This window comes from Barbus barbus (assembly GCF_936440315.1).
Source record: "Barbus barbus genome assembly, chromosome: 2".
Lineage (NCBI taxonomy): Eukaryota > Metazoa > Chordata > Actinopteri > Cypriniformes > Cyprinidae > Barbus > Barbus barbus.
The window spans coordinates 46,221,738-46,243,604 of record NC_136730.1 but is presented as its reverse complement, the minus strand read 5'-3'; the positions used below and the strand labels follow the sequence as shown (position 1 = coordinate 46,243,604).

The window sequence follows — 21,867 nt, the reverse complement described above, 5'->3', positions numbered from 1 at the left end:
GATCGAGATGCTTCTGTGTCTGTCAAACACTAATGTGTTATAAATGCTTCAGAGTAGCATTTTATATTTGCTTACAGGACCTAAGTGAAACCAGCTCCGCGTCATATGGTTTTGACCCCCCCCCCCTCCGAGCAGGAAACAATGTGGTTTAAGGCCAATCTTAATTTAACAGTCTGTCTTGTTTCGCATTGAAATTCTTATTTTAAAATGTTAATTTGACAAAGACGTTTTTTTTAGATCATATCTACATAATATGTACATTTATGAATTTGGTAGACGCTTTGACTTTCATATCATCATCATGATTGTCTAGAGCCGCGGACATGCACCGAAGTAAACGGAGAGCTAGTCACCGCAGTTTAAAAAAGACAATTTATACAATTGCACTTCCATATATCATATACACATGCATATCCTCCTGAGACCCAGCTATGGAGTGTGTGCCTCTGTAGTGGACATTATATTTCAGTGTATTTCTCTGTGTATATCACAGTTGTAAGTCTGGGTGTCCTGTACAGAGCACATTCAGGGCTTTATAGAGATACTAAATGATTGGTAGTTACTAGGGGTGGGCGTATCGATCCTAATATCGATAGCAGTGGCGGCTGGTGAAAAATATTTTAGGTGGAGCTGTTTGTGCGAAGGGGGGGGGGGGGGCTCCTCCTCCCCCATAAAAATTTTAATTTCATAGATGTGATTTCCTGCATTCTAGTGCATTTTAGGCCACCCATGTCCCTTGCTTATACCAATAAAATAACTCAAACCAGTCAATACCAATGGTCTAAAAAGACAATATTATTTGAACTGCCATGTAGAAATCAACAGTTTCACAGGTAATGATAATGAACAAGTTGCATGTTTATTATGCTCCGTGTCTAGATAGAAAAAGTGCAAACGCATAACGATAAATTATTATAGGAAATACAACAATCTAGTTCTTTAATCAATCCCCAGCTGTGGACTACATATCTTTAAAGTTCACTGTAGACAAATTGGATAATGGATAACAGTCTGTGTTGATACTAGAGAAAGAGAGAAGGCTCTCAAAGAAAGCGTGGGACAACATTCTTGAAGAACACCAAGTATGAGAAGAAAAATCATTTTAACATTTTAACTAGTATGAAACACAGTAATCCAGCTCAGAACTTCGAGCAAATGTGTGTGAAACGTGGTGTGACTGTGAGTGAGAGAGAGAGACTGAGTGAGTGAGAGAATGACAGCATAAAAATCAATACGCTATATTCACTCAAAATTGTGGCAACAGATTACAAGCAATATTATTAAATACATTTAACAAATTAGAATTGAGTAATAATCTAATTAATTCCTTAAAAGTTAACCATTTAAAATCAGTAAAATTTACAAAAAATGTTTTTAAACAAAAATATCTGAATTAAGAATTCTTTCTTTTTTTTATTTACATTAATGCTACTGGACGTCGCCGGCGCTGCCATACTGCACTCGCACTCCTCTGAGGTAAATGTCCCGCAGCAGGTGCACTGCTCTAATCTTGGTAATAGGGGCAATATTTTCAGAGCCCCCAAACCATAAAATTTGACGACGATGATTGAACTTTTTTGCGTAGCAACAGGGGAAGACAGCCTATTGGCTACTACTACACCAACATGAAGTGAATGCAAATATCATTCTGGAGAGTTCTAAACGCATTCTAAAGTAAAACCATTAATAGCATGTCATTAACACGGATCATTTTTCAAAATGAGAGATTATTAAAAACTTATTATTAAATAAAAAAATAAATAAAAAAAAAAAACTGGCAGGGAGGTCGACGCCCCAGCGCCCTCTATGGGCGAGCCGCTGCTGATCGATAGTATCGATGCCAACGTTGGTATTGGTATCGGATCGATACTAGCCTGATAAGATCGATACTTTAGGTTAATTTTTTCTCCTATACACGTAATAACATTGCTTAATACATACAACACAGTGTAGACATGTCTGGGTGCATATGCCGCTCTTTTCACATCTCTTATGCAAACATTGCTGCTCCTCCCCTGCTACGCTGTGATTGGTTGTCATGTCATCACGTGACTCAGCGGCTCCGAGCGCGAGCGGATACAGTGAGAGATGGAACGGAACTCCGAGCTACAAACGAAATGAAAAGGAGAGGAAGGAAATCCTTCACATAGTGCATATTATAGCTGTTTACCGAATTTGTCCTTTTTATACAGTATCACTGTAAGGTGTGGACTGAGTTTAGCTTTTTAAAATTATTTCTTATCTTTAAATTTTCATTATAATGGTTTTCTATGGGAGTAAAATGCTTAACATGTTGTTTAGCATGTTTGCATATATATTCTGGTCTCATATTATATTTTATTAACAAGCTGTATACCGAATTTAGTTTTTATTTATTTATTTGGTCTTTATCACTTCCTCCATTCATTAATTGCACCATATTAAATGTTTTTATATTGCAATTAGAGAAAATTAAATTCAGTGTGTTGCATTCATGTTCTGGGTTCATCTGCTTACCTGTACATACATAGTAGGCCTATATATTTTTATAAACCATACCAAATTTGGCCTTTTCATATCACAGTTTTGTTTTATTGCGATAATAACAAACACATATTACAGTATGTATAAAACACACAGAAAATACAGTACGTACATAACATACTAAAATCCTTTCAATAATAAACGAGTTATGGTTTAATAGTTCTTTTTCATATCAATGTCTTCATTCAATAAGCCACTTACGTTAAACTTTTCTTTATAATGTTTTTTTTATGGGAGGAAAATACATAATGTGAAAACTTTGAGCGTTGCTTTCATATTCTGGGCACATCTGCTTACTTGTATATCTAGTTTGCGACATTAATAAGGTGTATACTGAGTTTTGTATTTTAATATTACGTTCTTAATTTATTAAGCCACATTAATTATTTTTATAAATCTTTTCTTTGGGAGGAAAATACTTAACTTGAAACTGTTTATTGCTTTCATGTTCTGGGCTCCTCTGCCTGCAAAGTCCTTTTATTTAGGCAAATAATATCCACGTAGCTTTAAGGTGAATATAATATTAGTCATATCAACATTAGTATTGTTCATTTTTTTTAATTGTTGTTGGTCATTTAAATGTATGTTTTAGTATCGGAATCGGTATCGGCGATACTGGCCCTGTATTTACTCGGTATCGGATCGATACCAAAATTTGCAGTATCGCACACACCTAGTAGTTTCACCAGGACCACTCCCTCTCCTCGGTCTTTAAAGATGGCTAAATTTAATTTAGTGAAACATTTTACATCCTTATGGAAATATGATTATATTTTGTAATTGTCATTTAAATCTGAATAATTTTCTAATTGTTTGTCATAAAGCAACATCTCAGGAAAATGTTATGGGTTTTCAAATTCAAATATGACTTCCTGTTCCTCCCCTAGGCAATCTCAACTCATTTGAGTCGCATGCCGTTACTGTAACAGCTCCTATAAGACTCCAGATTGTGGTAATCTATCGTCCACCGGGCCAAATACCACCAACCTTCCTAGATGAGCTGGACGGACTGCTGTCCTCTTTCATGGAGGATGGCACTCCACTCTTGGTCTTTGGCGATTTCAACATTCACCTAGACAGGCCTTATGCTACAGACTTCCAGTCACTCCTAGCTTCATTTGATCTCAAACGCCTCACCACTACTAGCACGCACAAATCAGGCAACCAACTCGACTTAATTTACACATGCAATTGTTCTACAGATACATTCTGGTACAACCACTGCATATCTCTGACCATTTCTTCATTACATTTACTTTACATTTTGCTACCCAGGTGCCACCATCTCCCTTACCGGTTACTTTCAGACGCAACCTACGCTCCCTTTCCCCCTCCCTTCTTTCCTCTGTAGTATCCTCCTCTCTTCCCTCGCCTACCCATTTCTCTTCTCCGGATGTAAATGCAGCCACTGACACTTTATGCTCTACCTTAACCTCTTGTCTAGACGACATCTGTCCTCTCTCCTCTAGGCCAGCACGGGCTGTCCCTTCTAACCCCTGGTTATCCGATGTTCTTCATAAGCATCGGACCAAACTCAGAGCGGCAGAGAGAAAATGGCACAAATCAAAAGATCCGTCGGACCGGAGTAGGTATCAGTCTTTGCTTTCATCTTTCTCTACTGAAGTCCACACTGCCAAATCCTCACATTTCCACAACAAGATCACCAGCGCTCCAGACATGCGTAATCTCTTCAGAACATTTAATTCTCTCCTCTGTCTCCCTCCTCCACCTCCCACCACTTTGATAACCGCTGATGACTTTGCCTCTTTTTTCACAGACAAAACTAGAACAATCAGCAACCAGTTCTCAACTCCACAGGACCTCCAATCAACCACATCTACTGCTCTAACTCCCATCTTCTCCTTCTGTCCCCTCACCGAGGCAGAAGTATCCAAACTTCTCCTCTCCAGCCGTCCTACAACATGTCCTCTCGACCCGATCCCCTCACACCTTCTCCAAACAATCTCTCCCACACTCTTACCGGCACTCACACACATTATCAACATATCTCTCCTCACAGGCATCTTCCCCACAGCATTCAAGCAGGTTCGGGTAACCCCACTGATCAAAAACCTACATTAAACGCTTCTCTTTTAGAAAACTACAGACCTGTCTCTCTCCTTCCATTCGTAGGGAAAACACTTGAACGAGTTGTCTTCAACCAGCTCTCACTGTTTCTTTCACAGTACAACAAACTGGATGCTAAACAGTCAGGTTTCAGGAGTGGCCATTCAACAGAGACTGCGCTACTCTCGGTCACTGAAGCCCTGCGAACTGCAAAGGCAGAACCAAATTATCAGTCCTCATTCTGCTGGATCTTTCTGCTGCTTTTGACACTGTCAATCATCAGATTCTCCTGTCTACCCTCTCATCACTGGGCATCACTGGGATTCCACTTCACTGGTTTGAATCCTATCTCACCGGTAGATCATTCAGGGTGGCCTGGGGAGGGGAGGTATCCAAACCACATCAACTGGTCACTGGAGTTCCTCAGGGATCGGTTCTTGGACCCCTCCTCTTCTCCACATACACTACATCGCTGGGTCCCATCATACATGCACATGGCTTCTCCTATCACTGCTATGCCGATGACACACAGCTCTATCTCTCTTTTCAACCAGATGACCCAACGGTAGCTGCACGGATCTCAGGCTGCCTGGCGGACATCTCGGCATGGATGAAAGAACATCACATACAGCTCAACCTGGCAAAGACAGAACTTACATTTACATTTATTCATTTAGCTGACGCTTTTATCCAAAGCGACTTACAATTGCTATATATGTCAGAGGTCGCACGCCTCTGGAGCAACTAGGGGTTAAGTGTCTTGCTCAGGGACACATTGGTGTCTCACAGTGGATTCGAACCCGGGTCTCTCACACCAAAGGCATGTGTCTTATCCACTGCGCCATCACCACCCCCAACTTCTTGTCTTCCCTGCCACTCCGACTCTACGGCATGACTTCACGATTCAGTTCGGCTCATCAATGATTACCCCATCAACTTTGGTCAGAACTCTTGGTGTAATCTTTGATGACCAGCTGACCTTCAAAGAGCACATTGCAAAGACTGCTCGATCCTGCAGGTTTGCACTACACAACATCAGAAAGATCAGGCCCTTTCTGACAGAGCATGCTGCGCAACTTCTTGTCCAGGCCCTTGTTGTTTCTAGACTGGACTACTGCAATGCTCTTCTGGCTGGTCTGCCATCAAACACAATCAAACCTCTACAAATGATTCAGAATGCAGCGGCACGACTGATCTTCAATGAGCCCAAAAGAGCGCATGTTACACCTCTCTTCATCTCCTTGCACTGGCTACCAGTGGCAGCTCGCATCCAGTTCAAGTCACTGATGCTTGCGTACAGAACTACCACAGGCTCTGCACCCTCCTACTTCCACTCACTATTACAAACCTACATCCCCTCCAGAAGTTTGAGATCTGCTAGTGAGCGACGCCTTGTGGTACCATCACAGAGAGGCTCAAAATCACTCTCCAGAACATTCTCGTTCACCATTCCTGGCTGGTAGAATAATCTTCCCACCCCTATCCTGAACGCCCGATCCCTGGCAATCTTCAAGCAACAACTGAAAACTCATCTCTTTCGGCAGTACTTGACTTCATCCTAAACTCAAAAAAAAAAAAAAACTTTCCCTCTATCTTTCTCTCCACTTACTAACTTGTACTTATTTGAACAATGACTGAGACTTGGTGTTACGAGCACTTCCTCTGTCTGACTGCCTCTTCAAGATGAATCGCTTTATATATTCCCCAATTGTAAGTCGCTTTGGATAAAAGCGTCTGCCAAATGACTAAATGTAAATGTATGTAAATGTTATGAAACAGGACATCATTTCATACATGTCCACTGTAGAGGACACCAGGACTAAAATTATGTTTATGATGCATTTTGGGAGACATAACAATTAAATAGCACAATAAATTATATATCTAATTTGTTATTAAATATTAGATATTATTATGAAAACCTGGCCAATTATTACTGCCATTATGACAATTATTTTTTCAACATGCTGTCCCAACAGCAACACATTAATATGCAAATTAGATACAGTATAGATACACTTTGTTTAATGGGAAAACCAGTTTATGGAAATTTGTACAGACATATTGCATAAAACAAAATGGTATATCAAATAATTTTGTTATATATTTTAAAAAATTTAGAAACCCGAAACCTGAAAATGTATTGGTGATTTAAAAAAAAAAAAAAAACATTGTTTTTGCCTTTTTGATGTCTATTCATGCCATTTTATTTTTAGAAAAACTTAGTCCTAGTGTCCTCTACAGAGGACATAGAAAAAAATATTAATAAAATATAATTTTTCAAAAATGTTAATTTTAATGTTTTTTTCTAATGCTCTAAACAATGTAATGACATGAAAAAATACTAAATTCACAAAGCTTTTTTTGTGGGGTTCTCAGGAGGATATTAGTAGTATTTGCTTTTATTGAATTGCGTGTCATTGCGAGACAGTGATTGGAACTTGTTCGGTTTTGCCTGTGTAACCTTATCCTTTGTAGTGGAGGGAAGCTATGGATAACACATGCAAACTACTTTACTTCACATCTGTTATATTCAGTATTACAGTGGAAACTGTCTCGTTCAGTGTCATGTTGGGGGCTCTTAAAGGGGACCTATTATGCAAAAATCACTTTTATAAGTTGTTTGAACACAGTGTGTGAAAACAACCAGCCTATAATGTTAAAAATCCACCACCTCATTTTTTTATAAAACCAATAAATCTTAAAAGCGGTTTCAGATTCTCCCTCTGTTCACGTCACCGAGCGGGAGACGTGCAGGCCATTTGTGACGCTCTCTGCTCTATTAGCAGTAACACAGCCCTGAGTGAGAAGCTGCGGTCCTCCATTACTGGAGATATACACAGTCAGCGCCAAACAAGTGTTGTGTTTTGGATGCACTAATGAACATAGGAGTCTCCATAATCTCCCTCCGTCTGAGCCGAGGACACTGTGGTTAAATTCCATTTTCGAAGGAAATATCCCAGAAAAAACAAAGCATTAATACCAACGCTTTGTGCACGAACGTCAGCTCCAGACAAAGTAAATATCACGCGTTTGTTTTCCAAATTGTTTTCTGAAAGCGCTTCTTGGCACTCTGTAAGGCTAATTGCTAAAGCTATCACTGTCTCTGTGTGTTTTCACTGATGCTGTCTTCAAGTGCTATCAGAATGATCGTGAATATGAATGTGGTCGTTAAAAGTTGCATATGAAAGCAATATCATAATCATAATCAGAAGTGGGACTTATAAAGTTTCTGATAGCATGAGATCATGTTGTTATTTTTCTCTCGCCGTGCTCCACGTCTGTGTAATTCATAAACGCAAATTTATTATGAACAGTATAATCAGATGACTGACTTTGAAACAGAGTAGTTTTCTGTAAAGATAACAGGCTTGTACTAATAGTGGAATGTTTATTTGCAAAGGCTAGCGCTGCTAATGGAGCTTGAGCTCTTGACGCTCCGCCCTCTTCTCTGGGAGCAACAGCTCATTTGCATTTAAAGCAACACACTCAAAACGACGCGTTTTGGCTCACACCCTAAAAGTGGCAATTTTATCAAGCAGTAAAAATTTATCTGTGGGGTATATTGAGCTAAAACTTCACATATAGGCTCTGGGGACATCAGAGACTTATTTTAAATCTTGTAAAAAGGGGCATGATAGGTCCCCTTTAAAAGAGCCTTTGGGGTGTCGTTGCAGCGGCGGGTTTAAGCGCGCTCTCCGCGGATGCGGCGCGCCAGCTGGATGTCTTTGGGCATGATGGTGACTCTCTTGGCGTGGATGGCGCACATGTTGGTGTCCTCAAACAGACCGACCAAATAAGCCTCGCTGGCCTCCTGCAGGGCCATGACAGCGGAGCTCTGGAAGCGCAGGTCCGTCTTGAAATCCTGCGCGATTTCTCGCACCAAGCGCTGGAAAGGCAGTTTGCGGATCAGCAGCTCGGTGGACTTCTGATAACGGCAGATCTCTCGGAGAGGGGCTTCTTGACGCCGCCGGTGGCTGGGGCGCTCTTAACCTGGGCTTCCATTACACCTGAGCAGCGCCACAGGCTGATCACCTCCATGCCACGCCGCATTGATGCAGTAATTCATGCAAAAGGAGGCCCAACCAAGTATTGAGTACATAGAAATGAACATACATTTCAGAAGCCTGACATTTCTGTTTAAAATATATATTTTTTTGATCTTATGTAATATTAAAAAATTTTGAGACACTGAATTGTGGGTTTTCATTATCTGTAAGCCATAATCATCAACATTTCAAGAAATAAAAGCTTGAAATATTTCACTCTATGTGTAATGAATCTATATAATATATGGGTTTCACTTTCTGAAATGAGAGACAAAAAATATTGACCTTTTTCACGATATTCAAATTTTTTGAGATGTACCTGCATTTGTGCTATGAGTGAAACGCAGGGCGGCGATCTCCGAACACGACTAACCCTAGCCCTGCAGCACCGTTACGGTAGAATGCTGTAAATAAAGGAAAATTAAAAAAAACTTATCATTGCAAACCAGTGGTTGTGTGGAGTATTTTACAAAAGTTAAGAGGATTTAAGTTAATCATTTCATGTATAAAGTAAAAAGAAGCTATATTATAATAAAAATTAATCAACCCATTAGCTGGGCTAACAAGGGTTAAAAACACCCCAAATTAGCTGTTGATTTAACCCAGTGTTCTTTAGAGTAGCTACAGATCCGTGCGTTTAGACAAAATCGCCAATCAAGAACAGTCTCTCGAGGAAAAGCAAGAACAATAAAAGGAAAACGGCAGAAAATAATCTCCATAGAACTAATTTATCTAAAACAAAGTTTCCACTTTTCATCCACACAATCACAATGATAAAACAGCCTGGTTACCGGACTCACAGCACCAGTGTGAGTAGCTTAATCATATCAGTTCATTTAACATTGCCTTATTATCTTACAATTGTCCAAACAGATATGTCTTACTTGAGCTCTTAATGAAAAACATATTTACGTCTATCAATGTTTAGAAAGAAACAAATATATAGGCAATAATAAGCCCATAAAGGCCCTGCAAGCGTGAGACAGTGAAAGAGATTTTAAAGCCGGAGCTCGGACAGCGCCGAATAACAAATTGAGTTCTCTTTCGCATCTTCATCAGAAATTCACACAGAATTATGTCAGAATGACTGTCTTGACGAGGATCAACATAAACAGGTTGTATTGTTTGTGACACTGTTCGGCTGAAACCAGCAGGTTCATAACAGTTTACTGCTCGGGCCCTCGCCGCATCCGCTCAAATGCATTAGACGTGTGTTACATTAAACATTTGTCTATTTTATCTTAGTTTATTTGTATTATCTTTTTTTTTTTTTTACAGTTCAACAAAATTTCAGTTACAATCGTATCTAACTCCATTTTATTATGAACTTGAATTTGAGGTTGAGAAGCCAATTGATGGTCATTTATATTATAACTAATTTATAATTTTGCACCCTGGCTGTTGACAAACAGGAGATGATTTGGACTGAAGGCCTGGGAAAGAAAAGGCCAAACAAGTAAAGTATCTCTGAACTCTCTGACTTTAGTTGATTTCTCTGGACATGAGACGATTGATTTCAGATGATATGAAGCATGAGATGCACGTCCACTGACGCAGACTGTTTTGCACTGAATCATTCTGAGTGAAGAGAAGGAAACAAGGACAGGAGGAAAAGAGGCTCTCATGCATCTTGTTTGTATTGTCTGGAGATCAAAGTATCTGAGTTAATATGACAAACATGAATAAAGAAACAAAGACAAAGACATTCTGTTAATCTGTAGCACAAAGAACAAATCAAAACATATAATATTGTTTTATCAAACTTTAAAAGTCAGAATTGTAAGATAAAAACTCAAATGCTTACATTTATTCATTTAGCTGACGCTTTTATCCAAAGCGACTTACAATTGCTATATATGTCAGAGGTCGCACGCCTCTGGAGCAACTAGGGGTTAAGTGTCTTGCTCAGGCACACATTGGTGTCTCACAGTGCATTCGAACCCGGGTCTCTCACACCAAAGGCATGTGTCTTATCCACTGCGCTATTCCTATTAAGTCATATAAACACATTCCTCACTTTCCAAACTATTATTATTATTATTATTATTAGTATGCTGACTTGCCATGAGTCTCAAACTCCAGATGTTTGTGCTTCAAGCCGCCCAAAACAGCAGCTGTATGAAACACTGCACACGCCCTTCACTGAAGATCATTTCATTATATTCACTTCCAGACTGTTTCTGAAACACACAGAGGATGATTTTAATCTGTTATCAACTTTTACACTTAAACAAGGCATTAGATTCACACGCGGCTGTGTTCCGGGGCTGATGCTCGCCTTGAGTTTGATCTGACCGGAGCAAAACAAACATTTCCTCGCCGAGTATTTTAGTCTCCACAGAAAGCCGAGAACCTCTGCTTGGTGTTCACTGTGTTTCTACTGCGCTAAACCATTTCATCATTCGAGTTTTGTCCTTAAATATAGGAGAAGAAAACACAAGCGAGGGGCTCGCGGAGGCGCGCGGACACCGAGCGGCGGGTTGAGTCTATGAGGTTCTCATGTGTTGTTTAAGAGCGCAGCACCGCTCGAGCGCCACTCATTGAACTCAGTGTTTGAAAGACTGTTAATCCGCTCCGAGAAATGGCAGAAACCGCTCCAGCTGCAGCTCCGCCGGCCAAAGCGCCCAAGAAGAAGTCCTCCGCCAAAGCCAAGAAAGCAGGTCCAGGCGTCGGTGAGCTGATCGTCAAAGCCGTGTCCGCGTCCAAGGAGAGGAGCGGCGTGTCCCTCGCCGCGCTGAAGAAAGCTCTCGCCGCCGGCGGCTACGACGTGGAGAAGAACAACTCCCGCGTCAAGATAGCCATCAAGAGCCTGGTGACTAAAGGCACTCTGCTGCAGGTCAAAGGGACCGGCGCCTCCGGCTCCTTCAAGATCAGCAAGAAGCAAGCCGAGACCAAGAAGAAGCCGGCCAAGAAAGCGGCTCCTAAAGCCAAGAAGCCCGCGGCCAAGAAACCCGCTGCTGCCAAGAAGCCCAAGAGCGCAGCGGCAAAGAAGCCCGCCGCTAAGAAATCACCCAAGAAGGCCAAGAAACCCGCCGCCGCGGCCGCTAAGAAAGCGACCAAGAGCCCCAAGAAGACGAAGAAGCCAGCGGCGCCCAAGAAAGCAGCCAAGAGCCCCAAAAAGACCAAGGCCGCCAAACCCAAGACGGCTAAGCCTAAAGCTGCTAAACCTAAAGCTGCAAAGCCTAAAAAGGCAGCTCCCAAGAAGAAATAAATCTTCTGTTTTATTCCCCAAAGGCTCTTTTCAGAGCCACCCACTCACTCCAGAGAAAGAGCAAAACCCCTGCATTTAGACTCCTTATAAGTAAATTATTATAAGATTATATATTTTACCTCGACTCACAATGTTTTACAGATTGCATTTAGAAAAAACTTATTCACTTGTATTATGAACATCGATTGAATGGATCATCATCTAAATTTAGTTTAAAAACAATATCTGTCCCTGCAGCACAAAAGCAGTCATGAGTAACACAGGTATATCTGTAGCAATAGCCAACAATACATTATATGGCTCAAAATTATACATTTTTATTTTATGACAAAACCATAAGGATATTAAGATCATGTTCCATGAAGACATTTTGTACATTTTCTACTGTAAATATATCAAAACTTAATTTTCAGATTAGTAAAATGTGTTGCTAAAAACTTCATTTGAACAACTTTTTCTTAATATCCTCCGGAGACCCCCCTCTCAAAAAAAAGAAAGAAAAAAGTTTTGTGAACTTAGTATTTTTTCATGTCATTGCATTATTTAGAGCATTAGAAAAAAAATGGAAAAATTAACATTTTTGAAAAAAAAAAAATATATATATATTCACGTTTTATTCACTGTCCTTTGAAGAAGACACTAGGACTAAGTTTTTTCTAAAAATAAAATGGCATGAATAGACATCAAAAAGGCAAAAACAATGGGGTTTTTGTTTAAATCACCAATCGATTTTTAGGTTTCAGGATTTTTTTTAAGGATGATTCTCAACTATGTTACAAAATATATAACAAAATGATTTGATATTCCATTTTGTTTCATGCAATATGTGTGTAAAAAATTCCATAAACTGGTTTTTCCATTAAACAGTGTATGTATACTGTATCTAATTTGCATATTAATGTGTTGCTGTTGGGACAGTGTGTTGAAAAAGGAATTGTCATATTGTTAGTAATAAATGGCCAGCTTTTCATAATAATATCTAATATTTAATAACAAAATGGATATATAATTAATTTTACTATTCAATTGTTGTCTCTTAAAATGCATAATAAACATGCTTTTAGTCCCGGTGTCCTCTACAGTGGACATGTGAGGTCTCAAAAACTGCATAGTTGGGTCTCAGGAGGATATTTAGATTTTTTTGCACCCTCAGATTCCAGATTTTCAAAGAGTTGTATCTCAGCCAAATATTGTCCAATCGTAACACACCAGACATCAATGGAAAGATGATTTATTCAGATCATTTGTACATCTCAATTTAAAAAAATGGACCCTTATGACTGGTTTTGTGGTCTAGGGTCACATATTTACTAATGTTCTTTTGCATTGATTTACATATTTTAAACTTATCCAGCACCCCATCCAGTTTCTTTAATGTTTTCTGTCGTGTGTTTAGTCTAAATGCAGCACAATCGGTCGCCAGCTGTGGAGGCGTGGCCTTGGCGGTGAGTGTTGGAGGAAAGCTCAGTGATTGGTTTAAAATCTTACAAGGATCTAAACCAATGGGCGACCTGCTCGCTCTTTTATAAACAGAACAGCGAGACTCACAGCTTTATTATTTCTGTTTGTTAATCAAACGCAGGAGTTTAATCGATCAATAATGAGCGGCAGAGGAAAAACCGGCGGCAAAGCGAGAGCGAAGGCCAAGACTCGGTCGTCCAGGGCAGGACTGCAGTTCCCCGTCGGTCGTGTTCACAGGCTTCTCCGCAAAGGTAACTACGGAGAGCGCGTCGGTGCCGGTGCTCCCGTCTATCTGGCGGCTGTGCTCGAGTATCTGACCGCTGAGATCCTGGAGCTGGCTGGAAACGCCGCGAGGGACAACAAGAAGACCCGTATCATCCCCCGTCACCTGCAGCTGGCGGTGCGCAACGACGAGGAGCTGAACAAACTCCTGGGCGGAGTGACCATCGCTCAGGGCGGCGTGCTGCCCAACATCCAGGCCGTGCTGCTGCCCAAGAAGACCGAGAAACCCGCCAAAGCCAAGTGAACCGAGTCCGGCCTGCTTCTCCAACACAAAGGCTCTTTTTAGAGCCACACACTATATCTGAGAGAGAGAGCTTTTCTTTTAGTTTACTTACTGTGTTCATAATGACAAACTTTAAAATAAGAAGGAAAGATCAGCCGAATAATTACAAATAATGTGGGACCTGTGAATATAATCAACAACTGGAGATTATTTTTATACAATAAATTGTTTCATAAAGAATAAATGTTAGCAGGAAATCTATGAAGGGTGTATTAATGTGTGGTTGACGTGGAGTAATGTTTGTATTCGGTGATAAATATTGAATGTATTGATGTTTTGCTGTAAGGTTAGAGATAAGTTGGTTGTCATTAATGTATGCGTCTGAGGTTTGGGCCTCGATTCTGAAAACAAAACACAACCAAACATAATATGTAGCCTAATTTACTTGTTTATGACTTATTTAATGTTATAAAAGGATATATTTATGATTGTCGAAAATGTTGTCAATTAGTCTTTAAAACATTTAATTATTTGTGAAAATCAGTTGAAATAAGTGAATGAAGACCTGTTTTTATCCAAAGTTTCTGACATCAAATACATAATGGCATGTGACGTATATAATCTGTATTATAAGCGTAACATTAGTTATGAAGGTCAATCACTCTTTTTGATGGCGGCTGCTGCAACATATCAGTGTATTCCCGACAATACAGTTTTTATCCTTTACAGTTTTATGCTTTCATTATTGTTTGATGTTTGCAATCCTGTTAGATGTTTGTGAAGCTGTTTCAGACGTAAAGCTGCATGATCTCTCTCTGATCAGAGGCTGTGAAAGCAGGTTGATGTATTCTGATGTGATTGTGATTGCAAAGGTTTAATAGACAGTCATCATTTAGGAATAAGATTGTGTTTGAGTCGAGATCACAATCTTTTAAAGATTTCCTGTGCACACATATGAGAACATAGCCTGTCATATTTGTACCAGACCTTAAAAGTGGCCCAGGCCCCGTTTCTGTGAAATGTGTTTGTATCAGGCAAAGATAGACCTTTTTAGACCATATTGTGCATGTTTTTATACTGCTGCCTTGTGGATTAAGTTTAAAAGAGAGAGTCTGTGTAAGCTTTAGGTTGCTTACAGAGACTGTATGAGGATCCTGCTGAAAACACTAAGATGGAGCAGTGCATGTGATCTGTTCTGTAAGACTAAAGAACAATGCTTTCAGACTTTAATGAGACATTTAATGTAAGTTTACTTGTTGGTTGGATGATTCACTGCATGCTACTATAATGTGGTGCATCATCAGTCGCCAACGAGAAAGCATTGTTATAACTGCCTTTCTAATGTTATTGTACTGTTTGTATTGTATTTTGCTAAAGGACCTTGATTCTGGAAATAAAGTTGTATGAATGAATAATGCATAAAGTAATAAACAACAAAGCATTTCGAGCGGGAAACACAAACAGCCTCGTTTGAAAACAGAAGCTGCGCAGTCATTGGCTAGCAGTCATGAGCAGACGTCACACATCAGCCAATCACAAGCCTCTGCTCCTTCATGACATCATCAGTTCGTGGCCATTTCATGCTTTAAAAGCAGCGTGTAGCAGAGAGCAGTATATATTTTCTACGTCCTTCTAACGGAGAAATAAGTTAATCTTCGCGATGGCAAGAACCAAGCAGACGGCTCGTAAATCCACCGGCGGCAAAGCCCCGAGGAAGCAGCTCGCTACTAAAGCCGCCCGGAAGAGCGCCCCAGCCACCGGTGGCGTCAAGAAGCCCCACCGTTACAGGCCCGGGACCGTGGCTCTCCGAGAGATCCGCCGTTATCAGAAGTCCACCGAGCTGCTGATCCGCAAACTGCCTTTCCAGCGCTTGGTGCGAGAAATCGCGCAGGATTTCAAGACGGACCTGCGCTTCCAGAGCTCCGCTGTCATGGCCCTGCAGGAGGCCAGCGAGGCTTATTTGGTCGGTCTGTTTGAGGACACCAACCTGTGCGCCATCCACGCCAAGAGAGTCACCATCATGCCCAAAGACATCCAGCTGGCGCGCCGCATCCGCGGAGAGCGCGCTTAAACCCGCCGCTGCAGCGACACCCCAAAGGCTCTTTTAAGAGCCACCAACACTGCACTGAACGAGACCGTTTCACTGTAATACTGAGTATAAACCATAGAGATTAACAACGTGCTCGAGTCTTTAATCAACTCTGTCTGTCTTCGTTCCTATTTCCCATTTTACTACAAAAGAGTACACAAGCAAACACATGAGGGAAAAAAAATGTGGATGTGCCTTTCTTAATTAACTCTTAACACACTTCTGTAGATACAATTGAAATGATCCTGCTTGTAATATGCATGTGTATACAGCCAAGTGCAATTATTTATAGGATTACTATATTATAAATCGACATGTTTAAAGTGCATCTTAAATGTATGATGCGATGTTTAATGTGAAAATGCACATTATTTTGTTGTCATATGTGTATATTTAAGGGGAATTGAGAAAACCTACGGATCTTATATAGATCACTGTCAAATTAATTTGATAAAAACATGGATTATAAAACGAAACAAAGGGACAGACATCCTTAGATTGGCGATAAACCACCTGTTTCCTGATCTAACTGCTGGCGGGGAGGGAATGTGCCGCGGAGCTGGTTTCAGTTAGGTCCTGTAAGCATATGTAACAGGCCTCTCTGAAGCGCTTATAACACATTACTTTTTTTTGACAGTAACAGAAAGCATCTCGATCATGTCTGGAAGAGGTAAAGGCGGTAAAGGGCTCGGGAAAGGAGGCGCTAAGCGGCACCGGAAAGTGCTCCGGGATAACATCCAGGGAATCACCAAACCCGCCATTCGTCGTCTCGCGCGCCGCGGCGGCGTCAAGCGCATCTCCGGTCTGATCTACGAGGAGACCCGCGGGGTGTTGAAGGTGTTCCTGGAGAACGTTATCCGCGATGCCGTCACCTACACCGAGCACGCCAAGAGAAAGACCGTCACCGCCATGGACGTGGTGTACGCGCTCAAACGACAGGGACGCACCTTGTACGGCTTCGGAGGATAAACGCCTTCAATCCGGAGAACAAACCCAACGGCTCTTTTCAGAGCCACACACACTCTCAGAGAAAGAGACCATGTTCATGTGTTATACTCCAGATTAAGAGTTGCAGCATCATGCTTCTGAATAAACACTGAAAGTGAAAACACTTGTGTTGCACAGAGAATATATCCCATTTCATAAGTTTCAGACCAAAACTGATTTTTTTTTAGTCTTTAATAAGTTCCTCGTATCTGGAAACACTTGTCAAAGTAATTTAATTCTGAATTTGATACTGATTCTCAAAGTTGGAGCATAAGCTTGTCTTTTTGTTTGATTCTGCGCTTTGATGAGCTTTAAGTCATTTATAAAAGCAGAAGTAAAACTGGCGGGACAGCAGAGAAAAATAAAGTGTCTAATCATTATTGCTCTCTTTTCTCCAGATTCTCTCAATGGGTTTATAAGCGTTAAAAAATACACTGATATTTGAGTCTAACAAAAAGAGCGGGAATTAAAACAAAGGGAGATTAGTCACGTGGGCTGATGTCGCTTAAACATGGAGCGGTGGGCGGGACTAAAAATTCGCCTCCTACGATTGGCCCTCGTCCGGCTCGTGGTACTTGGAGTTGTCCAATCACAGTGAAGTTAATGGGTGTGGTCTGTATAAACACGCAATCAGAAGAAACCGCATCTCTGTGTAAATTAGCATAGGTTCGTGAATAAACGGCTCTGTCCGGCTCTTTCTCATCATTGTCTCGTCAGCATCATCATGCCTGAACCAGCAAAGTCCGCGCCCAAGAAGGGCTCCAAGAAAGCCGTCACAAAGACCGCGGGGAAGGGAGGAAAGAAGCGCAGAAAGACCAGGAAGGAGAGCTACGCTATCTACATCTACAAGGTGATGAAGCAGGTTCATCCTGACACCGGGATCTCTTCCAAGGCGATGGGGATCATGAACTCTTTCGTCAACGACATCTTCGAGCGCATCGCCGGTGAAGCGTCTCGTCTCGCTCACTACAACAAGCGCTCCACCATCACTTCCAGAGAGATCCAGACCGCCGTGCGTCTGCTGCTGCCCGGGGAGCTGGCCAAACACGCCGTGTCTGAGGGCACCAAGGCCGTCACCAAGTACACCAGCTCCAAGTAGAGCAGCCCGACACTCTCACACCACAAAGGCTCTTTTAAGAGCCACCCATCTACTCCTTTAAAGAGCTTCTAATTTTAGTCTTTTACCTTAAAGATTAACTGGATTAAATTAATTATGCGGAGCAGAGTATTTTGATGGTTATTTAAACACAGTCACAAAAGTATTTTTTTTTAAAGTTTGTAGATTGCAGCGAAACTATGCATTTAAAGGTGCCATAGTGTGTTCCCAAAAATACATCAACACATAGACTTTCACACATTCAACACAATCATCCCTCAACAGCTCACACACAAACTGGTCCAGCTGGGGCTCAATGGCTCTCTGTGCAACTGGCTGTTGGACTTCCTGACCGGGAGACCTCAAGCAGTACGGGTTGGCAGTAACACATCCAGCACCATCACACTGAACACTGCGGCCCCCCAAGGATGTGTGCTGAGCCCCCTCTTCACTCTGCTGACCCACGACTGCACACCGTCACACAACTCCAACATTTTCATTAAGTTTGCGGATGACACGACTGTAGTGGGTCTCATCAGCAACAGAGATGAGACAAACTACAGGAGCGAGGTGAGCCGCCTGGCCGGGTGGTGCAGTGACACAATCTCTCTCTGAATGTGGAGAAGACGAAGGAGATTGTTGTTGACTTCAGGAGAGTACACACTCAGCATGCCCCTCTGACCATCAACGGTGAGACTGTGGAGAGAGTGAGCAGCACCAAGTTCCTGGGTGTGCACATCACAGAGGACCTCTCCTGGACTAACAACACTGTAGCACTGGCCAAGAAAGCACAGCAGCGTCTACTTCCTCCGCAAACTCAGAAGAGCCAGAGCCCCGACCCCCATCATGTGCACCTTCTACAGAGGCACCATCGAGAGCATCCTAACCAGCTGCATCACTGTGTGGTATGGCGCTTGCAACGCATCCTGCCGCAAGTCACTTCAGCGAATAGTGAGAGCAGCTGAGAAGATCATTGGTGTCTCTCTCCCCTCCCTCCAGGACATCTACAGCACCCGTCTCACCCGCAAAGCCCTCCGCATTGCAGGCGATCCCACCCACCCGACACACAGCTTCTTCAGTCTGCTGCCATCAGGGAGGAGACTGCGGAGTCTCCAGGCGAGGACCAGCAGACTGAAGGACAGCTTCATACATCAGGCTGTCAGGAAGCTGAACTCCCTCCCGTCCCTGCCCCCCCTCCCCTCTTTTTACCCAATACTACACTGAACTCTGACACTATGAGACCCCCCCCCCCCCCCCACACCCCCAGGACCAGCCACCTACTTACAAACTGTGACCAGCACCTCTCACTTGTGCAGCATTGGACTGATCACTACCTCATCCAGCATTGACTGCAAACTACCTCCTCGGATAGTCTCATAAAAAGACTGTTCTCCTGTCAATGTTCTCAGACTGACAAGCTCTTTTTGCACTACACACATATCTGCACAGTTTTGGTTTATTTAACTGGTTTGCACTCCATCTATTCTGCCATGTGCTTTATGTCACTTTATCTATCTTTTCTTTATTTTTTTTTTTCTACAATGTTCTCAGATTGAGAAGCTCTTTTTGCACTACAAATATATCTGCACAGTTTTGTTTTTATTTAACTGGTTTGCACTATCTGCCATGCGCCTTATGCCACTTTATCCATTTCTTTCTTTTTTTTTTTTCTACAATGTCCTTACTTGTATAGCTATAGAGAACATATGTTTAAACCGTATTATCTGTATTTGAACGTGTTTAATGTTAACTGTTTACACCAAGGGTCTGAGGGTAATGCAATTTCAATTCTCTGTATATGTGCTGTACATGTGGAAGAGGAAGAATTGACAATAAAGCAGACTTGACTTGACTTGACAACACAGTGTAGACATGTCTGGGTGCATATGCCGCTCTTTTCACATCTCTTATGCAAACATTGCTGCTCCTCCCCTGCTACGCTGTGATTGGTTGTCATGTCATCACGTGACTCAGCGGCTCCGAGCGCGAGCGGATACAGTGAGAGATGGAACGAAACTCCGAGCTACAAACGAAATGAAAAGGAGAGGAAGGAAATATTATACCTGTTTACCGAATTTGTCCTTTTTATACAGTATCACTGTAAGGTGTAACTCATGAACAACCATCACAAAACAAAAAAAAACAGTCGTAGATCATCCAGGTAACCACACACAGTATTAAGAACCAAGGGTTCCCAAACTTTTGAATGTGGCTATTTTAATCATTTCAGCTATTTTTTTGTCTTGTGGACTATATGTAAACATCTTTTATGGAAAATATCTTACTCAGGACAGTACTAAATAAAAAATAACATGCATTTTGTATGATCTCTCTCATGTACATTTTCACAGATTCTGCAAGGGGTTCCCAAACTTTCGATCCCCACTGTACATAGTAGGCCTATATATTTTTATAAACTATACCAAATTTGGCCTTTTCATATCACAGTTTATTATGAATATAATATTAGTCATATCAACATTAGTATTGTTCATTTTTTTAAATTGTTGTTGGTCATTTAAATGTATGTTTTTTTTACATGACAAGTATCGGAATCGGTATCGGCGATACTGGCCCTGTATTTACTCGGTATCGGATCGATACCAAAATTTGTAGTATCGCACACACCTAGTATGTGGCTTAGGTAAGGGCAAAACATCTCCAGAAACGATTTTACATGTCCATTTACAACCCTAGGATTTCTGCCTAGAATGAAACGGTCTGTTATTGGCTTATTTGGCAGGGTCATGAATAATAATGAGCTCTGCTCTGATTGGCTGTTTCACAGTACGGCTCGTCAGCAAGAAGGAAGCACAGGGAGGAAAATATATATTTAAATACTTTCTCTCGCAGTTATATCGTCGGGTAATTATACTGTATATAAAACGCGGGCATCAGGGAGCCGTTATTAATATGCGAGGCATTGAAACTGCTTTTGAACGATCCATCGATCGCGTTATAGTTCACTTTCAAGAGACGCGATCACACAAACTATGTTTACATTATGGAGCAACAGTACTTACCACACATTTCACAAGATCAGATGCTTGTCAGTGGTGCTCAGGATCTGTAAGTCATTCGCCATCATCCTCATCTCTCCTTACTGAGAGTGAAATCTTATGTACTGTAACAGGCTACCGCTAGCAAGGAGCTAACCATGTCCCTTTAGTGGCTCGCGTTATTTGCTTTCTGTGCCTTTCTGAATACAGACACCAACCCATCCCTGCACTTCACACCCCCTGCACGGCCTGGAACATAACATTTATTGTGTTATTTTCGCTGTTGTCCGCGCTTGTTTATTTACAATACCTGCAGAGCTTCTGATGGTTCGGCCGGCTTAGAACAAGGGCGGGTTTATGCAAATGTTGGGGGCGTGGTGATCCTGACCGTTGCGTCACAGTCGGTGTTATGTTCTGATTCGCCTGTTTTTCAGTGCTCTTTTTTAATCACGAGATTTACATATGAAGGAGGAAACTATGGTGTTTGAGGCTCACTGTATGTCATTTCCATGTACAGAACTGTTATTATTTAAATATGCCAGGGTAAAGACAGTTTTTCATTCTATGGCACCTTTAAGTCTCAAATTGCAGCAGTCGTTGCTCTTTGAGAAATCTATATTTTAAGAGCTCAAGCTTTATTCATAGACCTGGTATTCATGTTTGAGCTCATCTGGCTACAGTGATGTACTTTACAAATTAGTTTCGTGTTTGAGATTTATTTTAGTGTACTAAAGTAGCTTTATTTTAGCTTTAATAATTTTAACCGAGCAAGTAAACTTAAAGATTTCTCTTATTATTAGATTTTATTCAATGTGTTATCACTGTCTGTTTCTTAAGATGGGCCAAAGTCCTGCAATCCTGAAGACATTTTATTTGTACT

General features: G+C 41.4%; 6 protein-coding genes across 6 annotated transcripts; 5 read left to right on the top strand and 1 right to left on the bottom strand.

Annotated features, from left to right (window-relative positions):
* Positions 1 to 8,275: 8,275 nt before the first annotated feature.
* Positions 8,276 to 9,545, bottom strand: LOC306881751 (histone H3.2-like; the record flags this gene model as incomplete). The annotated part of the gene is made up of 2 exons (XM_079436000.1): positions 8,276 to 8,577; positions 9,524 to 9,545. 2 exons carry the CDS (start codon positions 9,543 to 9,545, stop codon positions 8,276 to 8,278), a joined length of 324 nt encoding a protein of 107 aa, XP_079292126.1.
* A 1,639-nt stretch (positions 9,546 to 11,184) lies between these two features.
* On the top strand, positions 11,185 to 11,883 carry LOC306885614 (histone H1.01-like). Its single transcript, XM_079442263.1, has one exon. It carries the CDS (start codon positions 11,221 to 11,223, stop codon positions 11,848 to 11,850), a length of 630 nt encoding a protein of 209 aa, XP_079298389.1. The 5' UTR covers positions 11,185 to 11,220; the 3' UTR covers positions 11,851 to 11,883.
* Positions 11,884 to 13,450: 1,567 nt separating this feature from the next.
* LOC306885684 (histone H2A) lies at positions 13,451 to 13,837 on the top strand (the record flags this gene model as incomplete). The annotated part of the gene is made up of 1 exon (XM_079442374.1): positions 13,451 to 13,837. The coding sequence occupies one exon, from the start codon at positions 13,451 to 13,453 to the stop codon at positions 13,835 to 13,837; it is 387 nt and encodes a 128-aa protein (XP_079298500.1).
* A 1,639-nt stretch (positions 13,838 to 15,476) lies between these two features.
* On the top strand, positions 15,477 to 15,887 carry LOC306885661 (histone H3.2; the record flags this gene model as incomplete). The annotated part of the gene is made up of 1 exon (XM_079442340.1): positions 15,477 to 15,887. One exon carries the CDS (start codon positions 15,477 to 15,479, stop codon positions 15,885 to 15,887), a length of 411 nt encoding a protein of 136 aa, XP_079298466.1.
* Positions 15,888 to 16,562: 675 nt separating this feature from the next.
* LOC306885760 (histone H4) lies at positions 16,563 to 16,874 on the top strand (the record flags this gene model as incomplete). The annotated part of the gene is made up of 1 exon (XM_079442547.1): positions 16,563 to 16,874. One exon carries the CDS (start codon positions 16,563 to 16,565, stop codon positions 16,872 to 16,874), a length of 312 nt encoding a protein of 103 aa, XP_079298673.1.
* A 742-nt stretch (positions 16,875 to 17,616) lies between these two features.
* LOC306885702 (histone H2B 1/2) lies at positions 17,617 to 18,009 on the top strand (the record flags this gene model as incomplete). The annotated part of the gene is made up of 1 exon (XM_079442417.1): positions 17,617 to 18,009. The coding sequence occupies one exon, from the start codon at positions 17,617 to 17,619 to the stop codon at positions 17,989 to 17,991; it is 375 nt and encodes a 124-aa protein (XP_079298543.1). The 3' UTR covers positions 17,992 to 18,009.
* Positions 18,010 to 21,867: the final 3,858 nt, after the last annotated feature.

What these genes read in the sequence shown, in the direction of transcription:
- LOC306885614 (XM_079442263.1), top strand. Translation starts at nt 11,221, where the DNA reads ATGGCAGAAACCGCTCCAGCTGCAGCTCCGCCGGCCAAAGCGCCCAAG.